This window comes from Neolamprologus multifasciatus, chromosome 15 (genome assembly GCF_963576455.1).
Source record: "Neolamprologus multifasciatus chromosome 15, fNeoMul1.2, whole genome shotgun sequence".
Taxonomy (NCBI): domain Eukaryota; kingdom Metazoa; phylum Chordata; class Actinopteri; order Cichliformes; family Cichlidae; genus Neolamprologus; species Neolamprologus multifasciatus.
The window spans coordinates 6,316,056-6,335,248 of record NC_140453.1 but is presented as its reverse complement, the minus strand read 5'-3'; the positions used below and the strand labels follow the sequence as shown (position 1 = coordinate 6,335,248).

At 41.3% G+C, this 19,193-nt stretch overlaps 1 protein-coding gene across 4 annotated transcripts in view; it reads left to right on the top strand.

Moving 5' to 3' along the window:
• ino80 (INO80 complex ATPase subunit) overlaps window positions 1-18,826 on the top strand; it is a 44,170-nt gene extending 25,344 nt beyond the window's left edge. For 2 of the 4 annotated variants that reach the window (XM_085132419.1, XM_085132418.1), the window contains 10 exons: window positions 2,935-3,062; window positions 7,919-8,013; window positions 8,426-8,498; window positions 8,988-9,146; window positions 9,263-9,365; window positions 9,451-9,539; window positions 13,857-14,012; window positions 14,654-14,825; window positions 16,364-16,579; window positions 17,238-18,826. In XM_085132419.1, coding sequence (XP_084988545.1) covers window positions 2,935-3,062; window positions 7,919-8,013; window positions 8,426-8,498; window positions 8,988-9,146; window positions 9,263-9,365; window positions 9,451-9,539; window positions 13,857-14,012; window positions 14,654-14,825; window positions 16,364-16,579; window positions 17,238-17,446 — 1,400 coding nt within the window. In that variant the 3' untranslated portion in view covers window positions 17,447-18,826. Of the gene's footprint in view, window positions 1-2,934; window positions 3,063-7,918; window positions 8,014-8,425; window positions 8,499-8,987; window positions 9,147-9,262; window positions 9,366-9,450; window positions 9,540-13,856; window positions 14,013-14,614; window positions 14,826-16,363; window positions 16,580-17,237 lie in introns of all 4 variants that reach the window. The other 2 variants (XM_085132417.1, XM_085132416.1) reach the window with 1 other exon arrangement.
• Window positions 18,827-19,193: the final 367 nt, after the last annotated feature.

Here is a 19,193-nt window from a genome sequence, read left to right as displayed (position 1 = left end):
GGCACCTGCGGCCGGGAGGCCCTGTCTGATCTCAGCCACAACATCACCGCCGCCACCACCAGGCTAATCCAGCTTCGCTGTAGCCGGAGCCACCACAGACCCCCTTTCCTCTCCGTCTGTCCCTCTCTGTCTGGACCTCTTTTTTTTTCTGTTCTGCATGTCTAATCTGCTGCATGCCTGCCTCTCTTGTCTTTTACTTTCTCAGTCCATTCACTTTCTTGACGCCAAGGCCAATTACAGGCCTTTCACGGAAGGGTACATTGTGTATCTCATGGTTTGCGGTGCACTGGGCTCTTTGTACAAACCGAATGGAACCACAGCAATGCACAACTGCCTATTTTAGAGTAAATAAAGTGTCACATCGAATCTGCTTCAGTTGTACTTTAATGCCTTTAGCTATAGGTGTATTATTTAAGCCATTCATTATCCTCCTTAAAGCATTTCCTATGTCATTTCACAATTTTTCAATATTTTGCGAGTTAGCTCAAGTCATTGTAGGTGTTTTCTCTTTTGTATTTACAATATAACGAGAAAAGATACTAATCTGGAAGAACGCATATCATTTACTAAATGTAGATCCCTGTTGCACCTTTAATTTTACATAATGACAGGAGATAAAACGCTCATCCTGCTAACCAAATCTTTCTAGCAAGTCTTGCCCTTTGGCAGCCATCTTGGTAATGCCCCCAAGCAGCTATTTGGGTATTTCGAAGCCTCTGTCTGAATAAGGAGAGAGCGTACCTAATATCAGGACATAACAGCTGTTTTATTTATATTTATATTTAAAATGTTCAGCTAAACCCATTACACACACCATGCATGTGCAAAGCTTCATAACATTACAGCTTCTTTAACAGCTCAGCCAGCAGTGCAGTAACTATCAGCTTCTTTCTACCAGAGCACTGAACAAGTACCATTCTAATTCAGCCTGTATGATAAACTGTGAAAACATGCAGTACACATACATCTTTTCTTCTATAATGACCTGATGCACCCTCTACAAAGCTGAAACTGTGGGTGTAGCAAAAGCACGGTTGGCTCACATGCTTTCCAGTTTGACTGTTGGTTGTTGTTGGTGAACTTCTTTGTTGGCGTAAAGTATTTGCGTGATACCGCGTTAGTAGTGCATAGGTGCTACGTAGAGCTTTTCAGACCCACATTTACACGTTGCTATCTACGCCATACATGGAAAAACCAGTAACGTGGGCTACTCTTATTTATGCAAGTGCTGTTGATCGTCTTTAAGCTCGCTCTTGCTGCAAAGGAGACGGTAGTCATGTTCTACAATGAAATTCTTAGCAGTGGAGTGAAACTGTTTAAAACAAAACTATTCACTGCAGCCATTGTCTGCGTTTCTCCTACGTGATTCTTTGATATTTGATATTTTGCACTTCTTCCTCTACGTGGTAAACTCCACTGTGGTCTCACTCTTTCATGTTCAAGCCAACTTTTTGACCGGTCAACACACAAACCTTTGCACAATCCTCTTTTCTGCAAATGGAAAAAAAATACAGGATACTTGACAAAAAAGCTACGCGCCTCAGAACACATGAACCTTTTTCAGCTGTCCAGAAGAAAAATACAACAAGCGAAATTAAAGACATGTATGAATTTAATCCAGAACAAATTTTGCCAGCGTATTCCCAGGAGCTGTAGGTTGTGAGTGCGAGTGAGACCAGGACTGGATGTATTTGACAGGCTGACACCACTCCACAGTGACCTGTAGGTGAGCTCTCCAATACTTCCCCAGAGCATTTCACCTATTCATCTGTTCTATTAGTTCCTCTTTAACACCTCTGCCAGGCCTGACATTTTTGCAGAAGGTTATACTAAAAGGTCACAGGTCAGGGTTCAGTCCAAGTACAAATTAGCATAGAAAGGTCTCCTTAAAAAAAGATATATTTGAGATTGTGGGTCTTATACATTTTAACACAGGTGTATATTTCAATTTTTTTTTTTGCATGTTTCAAATATGTTCCAGGAGGCTATTCTTTTTGAAGGTATCCCAGTCTGTTTTTTGCTTTTTGGAGAATGTGTTTTGAATTAATGGCCGAAGCAAAGTGAAGAAATAACACTGGGAAATATTTATAAGCCCAGGTTTGCAGCGCACAAAAGGGTTTGAGGGACAGGAGTCCACCTCTTATGTAAGACGGTCAAGCCTCACTCTCCCATAGGGACTCCCTTGTAATCCTGACCTGACCCTGTCCCCTGACCCTGGACCTGGCCTTAGGTTCTTCCCACTCAGGGCCACGACCTCTCGGTCAAACACCATCGTGTGCCTGTCACAGGGTCGAATGCAGGCACAGCTTTTTCCTTATTCTACCATTGTGTCAGATGACGTTAATTCCTCATCAGCTGGACATCGAGGAAACCACTTCAGCAGCAGACCCAGGGTCAGAACACCCCCCTCTTTCCCATTGCTCTTGTCAGTAAATCACTTGAAGGCCAGCGAATACCTGATGTGGTATCAACAGAAACGTGACCAACTGCCAGGCCTGTTTGTTCACCTTTTGTGCCTTTGTCTAAAATGGAGTGTAAATCACTTTTTCCTCAGTTTCACTTTGTCTCTTATTCATTGTATCCTTAATTCTCTTTGCTCTCAGCAACAGCACAGTCAATCAGGGCATAGGCTTTATTTAAACGGTCACTAAATTAGGGCCAGATCTAGGCCCTAATATGAAAGCCCCCCCACAGCTCTATCTGTTCTGGTGAAAAGGGTTATTCAAGAGTCTTATCTAACTTCTGAATTGATTGGAGTTTGTTTTTTTTTTTTAACTTTGTAAGTAAGCAGATATTTTATTGTGTCAACTCACTAAATATTTTCAGTGATTAATGTGATTTCGTCACACAGCTACTTACTGAGAGTGACATGGAAAAGTTGCTGTGTTGCCACCCGGGTGGTTTGTGTGGTAAAACTTTCTTTCCCTCTTTCAGATAAGGAAAGCCTGATTACAGAAAGTGGAAAGCTCCACACCTTGGATATCCTGTTGAGTCGACTAAAGGCTCAGGGACACAGAGTCCTCATCTACTCTCAGATGACTCGCATGATAGACCTGCTTGAGGTATAAAAGCACACATACACGGCACACATCTATAAACAGAACAGTTTGTTCCTCATTTTCATTACCTTTGCCCCTTTACAGCTCTGCTCGCTCTATTCATCTCTATTCTATTTAAAAGTTACCCTCACACTATTGCTAAGTGTAGAAAAAGTAACGTCCTGAATTCCATTCAGTAATATGTAACCTGAAGGTGAGTTAAAGCTTTTAGATATCCGCATAAATAAATTCCAAGTTTCCAATTAAGTTGTTTAAGCTCCTCACCCGAGCAGTGTAACCGTTGGGGTGTGGCGCTACAGCACCTCTAAACCACCCGCTTGTCCCTCGTTGGTGCACTCATTAGACTGCTAATTAACAGGTCAGGACTAATTAGAGGGGTCTCATCTGCAGGGGAGGCAGCCAGATGGGAGGGATAACTGGGTGCAAAAAGGAAAGCGGGGAAGTGGAGGGGAAATGGGTGATGGGAGTGGCAGGGTCTTTGGGGTTAGAGGAGAAGGAAATAACATGAAAACCGAGACAAAGGTAGATGGATGAGGAAAAGGTGGGAACAAATAAACGATCACAAAATCAGTTTTTCCCGGTTCGAGCTGGATAAATGAACCCGTATTAATTTTACCCACATGCATGTTTTTCTTTTCAACTTCTTAGATAGTTATAATCTTATTGGAAGGTCAGAGGCTGTCAGTTTGGAATCCAAGATGAAGATCGAAGTGCATTACTGCTCTCCCTACAGGAATATGATGCTGAAACACAGCCCTGACAGTGATTATGTGTCGACAGCCTCGGTGCACTACTCTGTTGTTGCCTCCATATTTGTTGCAAACATCACTATGGAGCCAAAAGCCTCTCGCATGATGTCATTGGGAATTCTGTCCCTATTCACGCAATGCAAAGCCGGTTCCACAGCCAAATGCTTTGATGGTAGATGGACCTGGCCCAGGTGGCTAAGGACCGTCTTCCTGTGTGTCTGGAAAACAGCAAGAATGCCTCGTGTTAAAGGCCACTGGAAAACGGCAGTGATGAGAAAGCTCAAGATGGCTTCGATAATGCTGGCTAGTCATTCTGCTTTAGTGTTCTTCTCACTGATTGCCCCACCTATAGTCGTTCCCTCTAGCTATGATTTAATGAGACAACATTACAGCGCCCTGTGTATCACAGAAGTCATTGTGTATAAGTGACCTCATATTGCAATGGGAGGTGGGCGTTGGTTGAGGGGGAGGTTGTATATGACAGCATCTCCTCTGCTAATGGGCTCAAGGCAATCACGGATGAAATCATACATTCACCCAATTTGGCTTCAGTGTTTTTTTCCTCCTCCGTGTTTGTCCTTGGTCATAGCTAAAAAAATAAATAAATCTGCAGATGGAGTTCATTATCTGAAAGTGAGTCTCTGACTAAGAGAGAGAGTGCGGGAGAAGCTGATGCTGATCTGTGTCATTATCATCATTGTTTTCGTCACCAGTCGGCTGCCGGTTCTTCTGGTGACATCACGCGGTCAGTTGATGGATTAAGATTCGGGTGGCCTAAAGAAAAATAACACTGTTTGCTTTCTTTGGCAGCAGCTGATAGTGTAGCGGGACCACGGAGTCACTGCCTTCCTATTTAAGCTGAGTTACTGGGGCTACTTAGACATCATTTTACTGCACTTTAAGTCTAAAAAGCTTAAAATGCAGGAATCAGGGGAAATGCCCACAGTCTCTTGGAACTGCTGCCAAACCAGAATAGAATTTTGTCTGTAAATGAATTAATGCAATTTGCCTTTCAGGTGTGCCTTGTTCATTATTCAATTCAATTCAGGTTAGTTTTATTTATATATTGCCAAATCACAACAGCAATCACATCAAGGCACTTGATATTGTAAAGCAGACACCCTATAATAATACAGAGAACCTTTCAACAATCAAACGACCCCCTATGAGCAAGCACTTGGCGACAGTGGGAAGGAAAAACTTCCTCGGTGGGGCGGCCAGCTGCCATCACTAGTTTGGGGTGAGGAGAAATTGTCTTGGACTGTTGGAGTGACACACAGTGACCTATTATTCAATGAAAAGCACGGCTTCTGCATAGATTATTTTGTGGAACATATTATGACAGTTTGTTTGTACGTTTCTGCACACTATGATTGCAAATATAGAAACTCTACAGCCTGTGACACAGAAGGAAAAGCCAGAGAGTGGAGTTTTAGTTACCGTGTTTGTTAACACTGTGGTTTTGATGAATGGATAGTTTCGCAGGTTTCATCACCTTGTCCTTGTCTGAACTGGTTTTCTGCTTATACATGCGACTTTTTAGCAGTAGCTTATCAAAGTTCACGTTCTTGCTTGCTGACACTTTGAAGGTTACTGCAGTCATTTGGCTCCTGTAATATTGTGGAACTATTTTTGAAGCCAAAATGATCTGAACTGTCGTAGTGAACCAGAGATTGCATTTTTCCTGCATTTCATTCTCCTCAATGCAGTTTGGTCGCTCACTTCTTACTCTGAGAGTTGAGTATGTTGTACTAGAGGGGGATAGAAGGGTCCAATGAGCTTTCTGCTAAGGTGTGATTTATACTGCTATGTTGATACATGTCAAAGATATGATGTAGCCTGCCACACACACCTTCCCCAGACATTTAATGACACGCACACACTGATTTGTCTGCTCAGTGGCGATATGCTTTGCGTCTGTGAAACAAAATGTGGTCATTTATATATTTATTCTCATTTTCTTTGCTATTTCGATCTGTGTATAGACTCTCTCTTCAGCGTTGCATTAATTTAATGCTAAATAACTGTGGCTAAACATTTATTAAGTGGGGAAAAAAAGCCAACACGATCTGCTTTTGCAGTCACCATGAGAAACAGAACACGGAGAAACTCGACAGACTGGCATAGGAGCCAATGCCAGATAGCATTTTTGTATTTGCAGAATGATTCAGCCACACATGCAAAGAGAAATGTGCATAGACTACACCATAGGATGTTTTACAAAGTGTTTTTTCACACATCTGTATTAACGCCTAAAATGGGAAACACCGTTTAATAGTTAAGGTCAGTGAAGTTCTGCTGCTCCTGTGGTCTTGGGCAGGTGTTGTATGTACCATGTCACTGACAGCAGACATAACAGTCTTAAGCCCAGCTCAGTTCTGAAGTGGACTCTGTTTTATTATGGTGCCACAGCATGTTCTTTTCAGTTATTACAGCTGTTGGGTTAGGAACAGTCTGTGACCACGCACACTAATCTAACAGCATTTGCTTGACTGTGGGGACTCATTTTTAACGGAAAGTTGGGAACAGCCTGTGTTCCCAGAGCCACTTTGAAAGAAAAAGCAAAATTGCAATTGGAGTGGATAGAAAAGTATCGGGCATTCTTAAAACAAATTTGCGTGTTCCCATGCGTCGTGAACTTCGGGAAACATAGGGGTTTGGGGGGTTTTTGTTTTTGTTTTTTGGCGAAATGTGGTTCATAATGGGCCGATGATAGTTGCATGAAAAAAGTAAACATTTTGTCCAGTCAGGCCAACCCGGACATAGTGCTTGATTTATAACATTTGTAAAGGAATACATTAAAAAATGAGTGAAAAACTGCAGAAATATCACACTTTCACCTACGGTTAGCACAAACTGGATCAGAATATTGTAGAAAATTGCCAGCTGTTGGGATTTATATTTCAGTGTGGGAGTAATCCAAAGCATGCTGCAACTAACCAGGACTCCAAGTGTAAACCACAAAAAGGCTGCAGAGGAATTTGATCTGTCAGGTGTAACTTTTCTAAAACGTTGATTCTGCTGATTTAGATGGAGATTAGAAAGACAGCAGCGTTGTGCTGGCAAGATACCAAAGCCCAATTCAACAAGGTTAGCAGCATTTTGGCGAGCGCTGCCCTAATGGTCCCTAATGTAGTGTTCGGTTAGAGCAGATGGGGCTGTTGGGAACAGAGCCAGACACTCAGAGCGATGAGGGGGCAGGCCCTGCCGGGACTGAGGGCCCCGGGTGTCGTGAGAGGGGATTTGGAGGGGGTCATAGAAAACATAGCTTCAAATCATCGTTATCATTGATAATGGTTGTGTGAGGGGAGTTGTTATGTGTGGCCATTTATTGTGACTGGTTCAGGGGGGACTGACATGTTTCATCGAGGAGGTCGCGAGTTCAGGGCAGCGCTCAAAGGAAGCTCAGCGAGTCACCTCATCACTGCTGTTGCTCTGACTTCAGAGCTCCTCCCATCAAACCCACACACACAGGCGCGCACAGCGCAGCTTAGCAGACTTTGGGGGGGATAGAATATCAAGCTCTTGATTTCTCAATGCCTCCCTGGGCTCGGATTGAGGTTTCAACTCCAGCGAATGCACATAAGAAATGTGGGATTTTGGGATTTTGGACACAAAATTGCTGTCAGACAGAAATTCTTACAGCACAGATGAATATTTCTTGACCCTTGAAATTTAACAAGTAGGGCTGCAGGCTTTATCTACTCCTCAGAGAAAGAATAGAATTTCATATTTGAGAGCTTATTAGATTCAGTGTGTAGTTGCTGCTTGCGATCCCCAGAGAAGAGGCTGAAGAACAGTTTGAGATTTGAGTTTTGGATTTGAAGTTTGGATAAGTTTGGTTTGCTGGTTTCGAAATCAGTGGTGAGGGCGATCTATGAATGCCAAATATTGGCTAATCCTAGAGTACAGATTTTTTTTTTATTAACTTGATGCAGATCTAGTTATTCTAGTTATAGGTTTTATGAAAATAAAGCAAAAGATGTTGTGATATTCCTCCCTACTGGAAGTAAGCCAACCTTCTGCTCTGTGAAAGACCAGAATAAATGAGGAGTCATTATTTATTTATTAGTAATTCTTTTCTTTACTGTCTTTGTCCCATCTTTCCAGGAGTACATGGTTTATCGCAAGCACACCTACATGCGCCTCGATGGATCCTCCAAGATTTCTGAGCGCAGGGATATGGTGGCTGACTTCCAGAGTCGGTGGGTAAAGATAAAATACGACCTAGAGTGCAAGTGGTTGTGCATGCACGAAATAAGACGTCACCCATACATTGAAATATATATGGGTGTGTTTAGTCCACATTCTCTGGTTTGCATTAGTACATAGCTCTCAGGCGCCAGCATTACTCTTTTTGGAGGACAAAAGAGTTTGAAGTTTATTGGAGTTTATTGAAGTTGCGTTACGGTGCAGGACTTTCACTACTGGTGCACATTTCACATCCTGTACAGGACTTAAGCTTGACATTTTTATTCTTAACTTACATTGCAACTTCATTTAATGGCATGATATGTGGATATTTGTGCTGTAGCTGCAGTTGGAAATGATATATTCTGATTTTGTCCCCCTCCTCTATTCCCTCCACCCCCACTCCTCTCTCACTGCCCTCCACAGAACGGATATCTTTGTCTTTCTGCTGAGCACACGGGCCGGAGGGCTTGGCATTAACCTGACTGCTGCTGACACTGTGAGTCCCTTATTGATACCATATCATAGTTTAAATAGCACTAACATTTACTAAAGGTCTATATCCAGGGCGGCACACATTCTCTGTCTTGAAACACAGTTTCAGCATAAATAAATACGTTTGGATAATGACTAAGGTGCATGATTGTGTATGTAATCAGTAGGGGTAAACACGCCTCTGAAAATGATAATGTCAGTGTTTATTAACATGTCTCGGTATAAACTCCCTGTAGCCCTGTTCGCGTGAAATTAGCTTTCATGACAATGAGCGTGAAGCGATTGTTAACACAGGACATCTGTCACGTTAAAAGGCAGTTCACTTGGGAAAACACGTCATTGTTATTAGTCTCCAAAATTGCAGAGAAGGGAGTGTCTGTTTCACGCTCAGGCTTTCTTCACACAAAAAATTAGACAATGTGGTAAACATGGATATCTTAATTTTAGAGAAAAATATATTATGACATTTATTTATTTATTTAATCCTGTGCAGGTTATCTTCTATGACAGTGACTGGAACCCCACAGTGGACCAACAGGCCATGGACAGGGCTCACAGGCTGGGTCAGACCAAACAGGTCACCGTCTATCGCCTCATCTGTCAAGGCACCATCGAGGAGAGGATACTGCAGCGGGCCAAGGAAAAGAGCGAGGTGTGTCAAAAATGTCCTCTATTCTTTTTAAACCAACAGCAACAAAATGACACAAATGCATAATGGTCATATTAATAACAGAGGTGATTAATGCTTTAATGGTCTTCTGTAATAAGATCCAAAGGGTAGTGATCTCTGGAGGCAACTTCAAGCCAGACACGCTCAAACCCAAAGAGGTGGTCAGCCTGCTTTTGGACGATGACGAGCTGGAGAAGAAATGTGAGTGTTTTGATTGGGCAGATGTTCGAGTTTCACTGCGAGGGGAAGGAAAATATGAAAACAAACATTGTGTCTCTTTCTGTAGTGCGCCAAAGGCAAGAGGAGAAGAGGCAGCAAGAGGAGAGCAGCAAGGTGAAGGAGCGCAAGAGGAAGAGGGAGAAGTATGCTGAGAAGGTATGGAACTGATTAAGTGAGTTGGTGGCTGCCTGGATGTGGAGTGGAATATGTAGAATACTTCGAGTAGAAACACATGTGAAATGTTAGAGAGAAAGTTGGAATGGAAGAAATTGTAAGGTGGGAAGATAAGGAGACAAGAGTCCTGGAAGAAACTTTTACAGAAGGTTTTGTGTTCAGTGTAAACTGTAGTCTGTCTGTTAGACGATAGACTCTCTTCTGTCTAACATAATTATAACATTGACCTGATAGTGAAGCTGCAGGAAGGGTCGAGGGGACATTGAAATCATGACTTATTCCTTTGAGACATTATACAGTACATAGCTGGTGAATCAGGTCACTAGTTTGAGATAGTCAGTGACTAAAGTAGGGTCAGATGGAAGGTCAAAGGTTCATCTAAAATCATTAAATATCTTCCTCTGGGGATCATATCCATACTGGATTTCATGGCAATCTGGTCAGTGGCTGTTGAGTTTTGTCTTGCTCTGAACTCAAGAGCTGAACAGAAAATGTATATATGCCATGCAACTGACTGTCAGCGCATTCAGTTCAACTCAGTTCAGGTTTATTAGTGTGAATGCTTGTAAAAGCATTCACAGTATTGTTCTTCTACATATTTATTAGTGTGAATGCTTGTAAAAGCATTCACAGTATTGTTCTTCTACATATTTATTATTATTTCATGTTCCGTACGTTTTTTGGCATCTAACTCCTTCAAAACCGTTCAACTTAGAAAAACCATTCAAACACCATTAGATTCCTCTTCTTTTGGACAAGTGTGCTTGTATTTTTCTTATTTTAAACATTTATATTTTTAATTTTATTCAACTTTTTTCAACAAAAATTTCCCATGTATTTTAATGGGGAGACCCTCCAAATCCTCATTCAACTTACTCATTTTTAAACTCTTACTACTTCCACACACATTGACATAGCGCCACCATTCAAACTTTAAAATGAAGACAAGACATTCAACTATTCAATTTGTATTTATCTTTTCAATATCTATTATACTTTTTCTTCAGTTCCAGTTTAAGTTTCATGATGTTTTTTCACCCGTTTCAGAGTTTATAATGGGTGTGTATGGGACGGAATGTTGGCGCTAGAGTGAGACAGCTCAACTGCTAGAGTGAGAGGAGCGAAAAAATTAATCTTAAAATCTTTTCTTAAAACTGCAGCTGTGTCCGCAGCGTTTGCTCTACAGGTCTGGTTTTACCCTCAAAACGTAGCCACCGCTGTCCTCTTTCATCCAATGTGTTTACTATTGTACTAGGTGTTATGGTTCTTTCATAAATGGCACCAATGCACAGCCTCCTCCCTCCAACTCTTCCATAGACTCTAATGTTAAAATGGCTCAGAAGGTTCGTTTGAAAATCAGAAGAGCATGGTGTCTTTACACTGTCACCACGTCTATATAATAAACTCCACAGGCATGAAAATTGAGAATTTGGTAGACTAGACATTGCTGGTGCTCACGGTGAAAGAATTTTGTCAATACGACCTGTACTTTTCATTTGGGAAGGATTTGTTTCGGCCTGACTTTTCTGTTCATTTTAAGCATCAAAAGTGAGGCGCATGTCTGTCTGTGTGTGTAGGGAGCCATTGGGTGCAGTCACTATAGCAACCAGGCTCACACCTGCCTGCCTAACGAGCTCTCTCTCACTGTGCCAAGATTCATCTAAATAAATACTTCTCTTTCAACTGCTGCTGTGTCCACAGTGTTTGCTCATCAGCCATCATTTTACCCTCAAAACGTCGCCATCATTGTTCTCTGTCCAACACCGTGTCTTTCAAAGCTCAGGTGTAAACCTTGTAAACTGTGTGGATCCAAGTGGAGGGATCACATTTTAGTCATTCAGTGATTCAAAGAATATGAACTTTTAATATTCATTCAGATGTTTTCTGACTCTAAATTTCCTTTTCTCATTTCTTAGGTCTTTGTAATTTACATTTAAAACATTTTCAGCTGTTTTCCAACTTCTTCTGTGTGGATTTCAGCTTTTAGCAGTTCAGCACTTTTGTTTTCAGGCGAAAATTTCTGTATTTTTCATCTCATTCAACATTTTTAACTTAAATTCAGCAATTAATTCATTTCAGTGCATACATTCAGATTCAAGCATTCACACTGCAGTTTCTTCAGAAAATGCACTTTCTAGTTATTATTTCATGTTCCGTACGTTTTTTGGCATCTAACTCCTTCAAAACCGTTCAACTTAGAAAAACCATTCAAACACCATTAGATTCCTCTTCTTTTGGACAAGTGTGCTTGTATTTTTCTTATTTTAAACATTTATATTTTTAATTTTATTCAACTTTTTTCAACAAAAATTTCCCATGTATTTTAATGGGGAGACCCTCCAAATCCTCATTCAACTTACTCATTTTTAAACTCTTACTACTTCCACACACATTGACATAGCGCCACCATTCAAACTTTAAAATGAAGACAAGACATTCAACTATTCAATTTGTATTTATCTTTTCAATATCTATTATACTTTTTCTTCAGTTCCAGTTTAAGTTTCATGATGTTTTTTCACCCGTTTCAGAGTTTATAATGGGTGTGTATGGGACGGAATGTTGGCGCTAGAGTGAGACAGCTCAACTGCTAGAGTGAGAGGAGCGAAAAAATTAATCTTAAAATCTTTTCTTAAAACTGCTGCTGTGTCCGCAGCGTTTGCTCTACAGGTCTGGTTTTACCCTCAAAACGTAGCCACCGCTGTCCTCTTTCATCCAATGTGTTTACTATTGTACTAGGTGTTATGGTTCTTTCATAAATGGCACCAATGCACAGCCTCCTCCCTCCAACTCTTCCATAGACTCTAATGTTAAAATGGCTCAGAAGGTTCGTTTGAAAATCAGAAGAGCATGGTGTCTTTACACTGTCACCACGTCTATATAATAAACTCCACAGGCATGAAAATTGAGAATTTGGTAGACTAGACATTGCTGGTGCTCACGGTGAAAGAATTTTGTCAATACGACCTGTACTTTTCATTTGGGAAGGATTTGTTTCGGCCTGACTTTTCTGTTCATTTTAAGCATCAAAAGTGAGGCGCATGTCTGTCTGTGTGTGTAGGGAGCCATTGGGTGCAGTCACTATAGCAACCAGGCTCACACCTGCCTGCCTAACGAGCTCTCTCTCACTGTGCCAAGATTCATCTAAATAAATACTTCTCTTTCAACTGCTGCTGTGTCCACAGTGTTTGCTCATCAGCCATCATTTTACCCTCAAAACGTCGCCATCATTGTTCTCTGTCCAACACCGTGTCTTTCAAAGCTCAGGTGTAAACCTTGTAAACTGTGTGGATCCAAGTGGAGGGATCACATTTTAGTCATTCAGTGATTCAAAGAATATGAACTTTTAATATTCATTCAGATGTTTTCTGACTCTAAATTTCCTTTTCTCATTTCTTAGGTCTTTGTAATTTAAATTTAAAACATTTTCAGCTGTTTTCCAACTTCTTCTGTGTGGATTTCAGCTTTTAGCAGTTCAGCACTTTTGTTTTCAGGCGAAAATTTCTGTATTTTTCATCTCATTCAACATTTTTAACTTAAATTCAGCAATTAATTCATTTCAGTGCATACATTCAGATTCAAGCATTCACACTGCAGTTTCTTCAGAAAATGCACTTTCTAGTTTATATAGCACCAAATCACAACAACAGTCATCTCACGGTACTTTACAATGTACGATAAAGACCTTTCTGTAAATAAGAGAAAACCTAACCCCTGTATGTAAGTGGCGACAGTGGGAAGGTAAACCGCCTTTTAACAGGAAGAAACCAGGGAGGAAAACCAAGCTCAGGAAGGGGCAGCCATCTGCTGTGACAGGTCCGGGATAAGGGGAGGGATAGGACAAGACAAGACCCACTGTGGAAGAGAGTCAGAGATTAATAATAATTAATAATTAAATGGTAAGTGATAGATAAAAACAATTAAACAAGATGGGTGAAGAAGAAACACTCAGTGCCTCATGGGAAGCCTCCAGCAGCACAGGCCTATTGCAGGATAACTAAGGAAGGGTTCAGGGTCACCTAATCCAGGCAAACAATAAACAATAGCCTATGTTTTATCTGAATTTAGAGATCATCAGTTTAAGTAGTTATTTTGTATCATCTGGCTTCATTGATAGATATAGCTGGGTATCATCTGCATAGCAATGCCTTTGAACAATAAGTGGCTTAAACCACTGGTTTAATATATACTAGTTAGGTTAATTCTGTTTTAGAGGGAAAGAAATTTCACTCCCCTACGTCAGCAGAATTGATTTCATCAATACCCTCTCCTGTTCCCGTTTCTGTTTGTAACTTTCAGAAGAAGAACGAGGAGCTGGAGAACAAGAGGAAAAAGGAAGTGAACCTGGTCATTTCCCACGCCCCCTCAGCAGACAACTCTAACTTGTCGGCAGATGGAGACGACTCGTTCATCAGCGTCGAGATGGACTCGGCCATGCCCAGTCCTTTCAGCGAGGTGAGGGATCCAGAGGAAAAACAGGAGAGATGGATGGTGTGCGATAAAGAGAGAGAAATGCTTTTGTGAAAGTGTAGATCATAGATGAGGCGGGAAATGGATGAGATTTATGTTAAATGTGATGACTTGTGGCTGCTCCATTAGGCTTATTTGGCCTGCATCCACAAACTCAACCATCTTACTTTGCATGCTGTGCTATTAATCCTCCTCCCCTTTTCTTTTCTTATCTTTTGTTTCTTTTGGGTTATTAATTCTTCCCCTATATTCTCTTCTCTGGCTTTCCTCTTCTTTTGATCCACTCTTCTGTCCTTCTTACCTTTTCCCAACCATTTGTCACTTTTATACCCTGCACATTGAATCTTTCCTTTCCTTTCCTTTCCTTTCCTTTCCTTTCCTTTCCTTTCCTTTCCTTTCCTTTCCTTTCCTTTCCTTTCCTTTCCTTGCCTTTTCTTTCCTTTCCTTTCCTTTCCTTTCCTTTCCTTTCCTTTCCTTTCCTTTCCTTTCCTTTCCTTGCCTTTCTTCTCTGTTCCTCGGACTGTTCCTCTTGTTGCCCTTTACTGTACTTACCCGGTTCCTCATTCCCTTGTGGTGCTGACCCGCAGCCTGTATGTATGTCTGTTTGTACTCCTATCCATGGACAGATCTCCTTAAGTAGCGAGCTCCAGCCCGGCTCATTACCTCCTGATGCCGACGCGGATGAGAGCAGCAGCGACATGCTCGTCATCGTGGATGATCCGCTTTCTTCCGCGCCTCAGTCTCGTGCCACCAACTCACCCGCCTCTGTGTCTGGATCAGTCTCTGACAATATGAATGGTGAGAAAACAATTTCAGTCGAGCCATCGTTCATGAAGCGAGTAGAGCAGTATACTTTATGTTTTTCTGCACTTTGCATAGACTTGCTCTGCAGTTGGTGTCCCAGGAAAAATTGCTGTAGATCAAGACCAGATTTGACTTGTTACTGATACTCCCCACCTCTGAATTTAGGACATATCCGCTTGTATAGTGAGTGATATCAGCAGCTAAAGTTCAAAGTTTCCAAATAAATATGTAGCATATATGTAGCATTAAAGACAGTCACTTAACCCCAAAGTATGTAAATGGTGCTAAAAGTTGTGTTCTTCCTATATAAAGGCTTTAGAGGTCTCTCTTGCTCTCTGGTTGTTTAGCCAATGCATTTTTGGCAGTGTTAAACAGCCAGCCCACCCAGCCACGTATCTCATACACTATCAGAAACCTAATGGTTTGTCCTAACTAAAAATAATCTAAGTACATATAATCTCTTCCAAGTGTGGAGTTGCCAAATAAAACCTAATCTGTCATTTCCATGAGACTATTATCTTGTTCTACTGTTGCTAGAATAGCAAATTAGTGTGACTTACATGAAAGTCATCGCTGCACGTAGAAGGCTGGCTTGTTATGTTCTCTCTGCTATCTCGCCTTGTGTTTTAATAGGCTGGGGTCCATTGAGACAAGTGGCTTTTTACCTCATAAGCTGTATGCAGCTCGTTTCTTGCTTGTTTTACATTTATAACAGTTTTATTTTGGCTCGGCCGCACTCAGAAATCAAGATACACGGTGAATGTTTTTTACTTTTATCTTCACTTTGGAATTTTTGCAGCAAGATAATCTCTCCTAAATCCATACTTCTTCGCTGCCATGCTAAGAGGTGCTTGCCAGCAAGATTATTGATGTGCAGTGATAACCAGAGCCAGCAAGCTGGGAAAAAGTTGGTTCCTTCAGAGATGTGGATGATGTTTAAATGAAAGGTTTGGAAGATGAGATGGAAAGCAAATAATCAAGAATCAACTGGTGAATTGAAAATGGGAAAGGAAAGAAGAGTGAAATTTAGACTTGAAGGTCGGGGGAAGCGTGGGGAATTTTATGAAAGGTTTTCATGTGTGCTTTGGTGTTAGTGATAGAGTAGGGCCTTTTTCCCCACATAGAGAGGTTGTAATCCAGAGTATTTGGAGTGAAACGTGTAGAGGAAATGCAGACCAGTGGTGGGATGTGGGGAGTCAGAGAGGGAGAAGACAAGGTACTGGAGGATTAGGTACATCACCACTCTGGCTCTGATTGTGCAGACAGTATGGAAAATGAGAAGAGTGTTCCTGTTTTTGCTTGAGCCAGCACTTACAGTAATGATGAGCCGTGATTAATGTGCAATTGCGCTTAAATGTTGCAGAGAAATTACCACAGTAGACTCTGGGAGACTGGGTCAAGGCCAAACCAAACTGAGTGTCTCTGACAGTGATGTTGATTCCCGCCTGACTTTATTCCTCTGTTGCCTGACTGTAAAATACTGAAGAGGTTTTTTTTTACTATTTTTTCCTTTTATCGCCTGCGGTGTTCAGGTGTTTCAGCCTCGGACACAATCAGTCCAGGCAGAGGCAGGTCCGGGCGGAGTCGTGGGCGGCCTAAAGGCTCCGGAGGCGGTGCCAAGACTGGAGGGAAAGGACGCGGGCGTAAGTCAACTGCAGGTAGCGCAGCAGCAATGGCAGGAGCGATGGCAGGCGCGGCAGCTGCTTCGGCAGCGGCTTATGCTGCTTATGGCTACAGTGTTTCGAAAGGTATGTAAATATTGTACGGATCTTTATGCACAGGCACTGGCTGTCCAGAAATCAAAAAGAATATGTGTGTTATGTGTGCTTTGTTTACCTGTCAATGCATTTCTTGGACAAATGTTCCTAAGGACTGTTGATGTCACAACAAACATGCTTGTCCTGTTTCTCATGTTCATACATCCATATTTTCAAATGAGCACTCTTAACTCAAGAGTAACTCAGTTTTTTAAAAAAAATATTGTTTTAAAATCTGTCCTTTTCCCTGCAAGCTAAACGTCTACTACCCATGCACAAGGTTACAGCTTCACCAATGTTTCAAGCCAGAGTGCTGACCTGGCATCTCTTTTCAAGCCACAATGAATGCACTGAACGAATACCTTACTGGTTCCTGTTATGGATGCAGTAAGCCAAGAGAAAGCAACAAAGGAGAAGATTGTTAGAGTCCATAATCATTCCACATTCCAATCAGTGCCACACAGTTGACACTGTTATGAACTTCTCCCAGAGATGTCTAATCAAGACTTTTTTTTGTTTTGGTTTTTTCAGGCCGATGGATTTTGTTGTGGTATCACTGCAAAAAAACAAACACAAGCCAGTTATGTCCTACTAAACTGGCTGTTTGAACATGATAAATAACCTCATCCTTTCCTGTCCCTAATTTCAGCGGGCCTCTCTGCATCCAGCCCTCTGCAGACCTCCCTGGGCCGGTCTGGTACCAGTCCTGCCTTTAGCCTCAGCAGAAGCTCCTCCCCCCAGACCAAAGGAGGCACCTCCACCCCGAGCCCCCACAAACAGCTAGCCCACAGCCACCACCACAGCAGCCACGGAGCAGTCAGGAAAGGAAAGGGTCCTGGCGGTCCTGGGGCTCGATGATACACGCGTACGCGTATTCGTATTAATATGCCCTGACAGATAACTGACCTGCTCTTCACTGTGATTCCCAGAGATACCCCCCGCCCCCTACCCCGCCCCCTACCCCGCCCACCTAAACTAATAAACAAGAGTATTTATAGTAACTGAGGCTCACTACCTGGAGGACCACGCTCTCCCTTCTGGCTCAGCAACTAAATAGAAGCTAGAGTAACCACAACAATTTAAAGGTACAGCCTCAACCAGCCTCTGCATTTGTTCATTTATAGTCATTTAGTTTTATTTTATTTTTTTTGTTTGTCCAGAGCAGTGGACAAAAACACTGCCTTGAGCATTTTAATTTTAATTTTCGACAGAAGTATTTCTAAGTGCTTTTTTGAGAAGACAAGCTGTATTCTACTATTGACGACAGGAAACCCAAAGGCGTGTAGCTCAAAGGGCTTTTCAGATCCTTGGGTTTGCCCGGGTAGCGAGAAAAAGGAGTTCCTGTCAAATGCACTGAGCCACGTCTTCCCTTGTTTTTTATTTTTAATTGTTATTTTATTTAGATTTTTGTTCTGTGTTACTGATTCTCCTACATGCACATTTGGTTATTTAATTGTTCTGTAGATATGTTCAGCGCGAAGCTGGTGGACAAGTCTGCATTTTACAGAGCTTAATGTGAACCCACCATACCAAACAGCTTTTGTACTAAAGCTCCTATTTTTGTAATGAAAGATGTACCAAAACCAACAGGCAGGCAGTTAAAACTGTGTCCATAAAATGTGTTCATGTATAGGTGGAAATGGAAAATTTCTGATTATTTTTTTGTGTCCAATGGGGAAAATAATGTAAAAACAAAAAAAGAAAGAAAAGGTCTACTAAAATAAGGGGTACTGATTGATAGAGCAATGCTGCTAATGTTAAACGTATGAATCGATTCACATTTATTTTGGTTGTTTTAAGTTATTTAAGTTAAAAAACAGGCGATTCACAAAAATTGCGGAAAAATCTTCACCTGTAAACTGTAAATTCTGAATTCTAGAGCCATTTTTTTTCTTACTTTTTCCAAAAATTGTTTTCTGTGATGAGAAATCTGTGGTTCTCTTTGATGTCATTCATGTTTCAGAAACAAAAAACAGGAAGAAAAAAAAAGGTGTGCACCAGTGTCCTGAGTTGAGCACTACATCTGTTCTAATGGGTTTGTTTTTGTGTTTATAGCGTGAATAAAATGCAATGTTCTATATCGATTGTACATAATGACGAATGAAAGCGACATTTCCTCTGGCTTTTTCTCTCATTTGCCTGACTATTTTTATAAGTCACATGTACATATGAAAAAATGCATCTGTCATTTTACTAACAGGAGTCAACTGAAAATAAAAGATGGCGAAATCTGAGCAATTTGATTCTGCTGCTTATTTGTTTGTTGGTTTTTACATTAGCACTGTCCTGGGTTTGAACCCATTGCTTCACGAGGGTTAACTCACAGGTATGGTATCCTGGAAAAATATAAATAGGCTGTAAGTTAAAAAATTATAACTATCAATATTCATTTATATTAATTATCACAGTTACATTAAAGTGGTTACCAAGTGAAACTTTATAAAAAGTACACACTCTTATGTAAAAGGTATTTATTAAGCCCTTTTTTCTCCATTTTTTTATTTTTATTTTTGCTTGCTTACTTGCTTCAAACCCAGCAGCCAGCTGTGGCTTTTCTGTTTGGAGTTTGCATGTTCTCTCCAGGTACCCTGGCTTCCTCCAACAA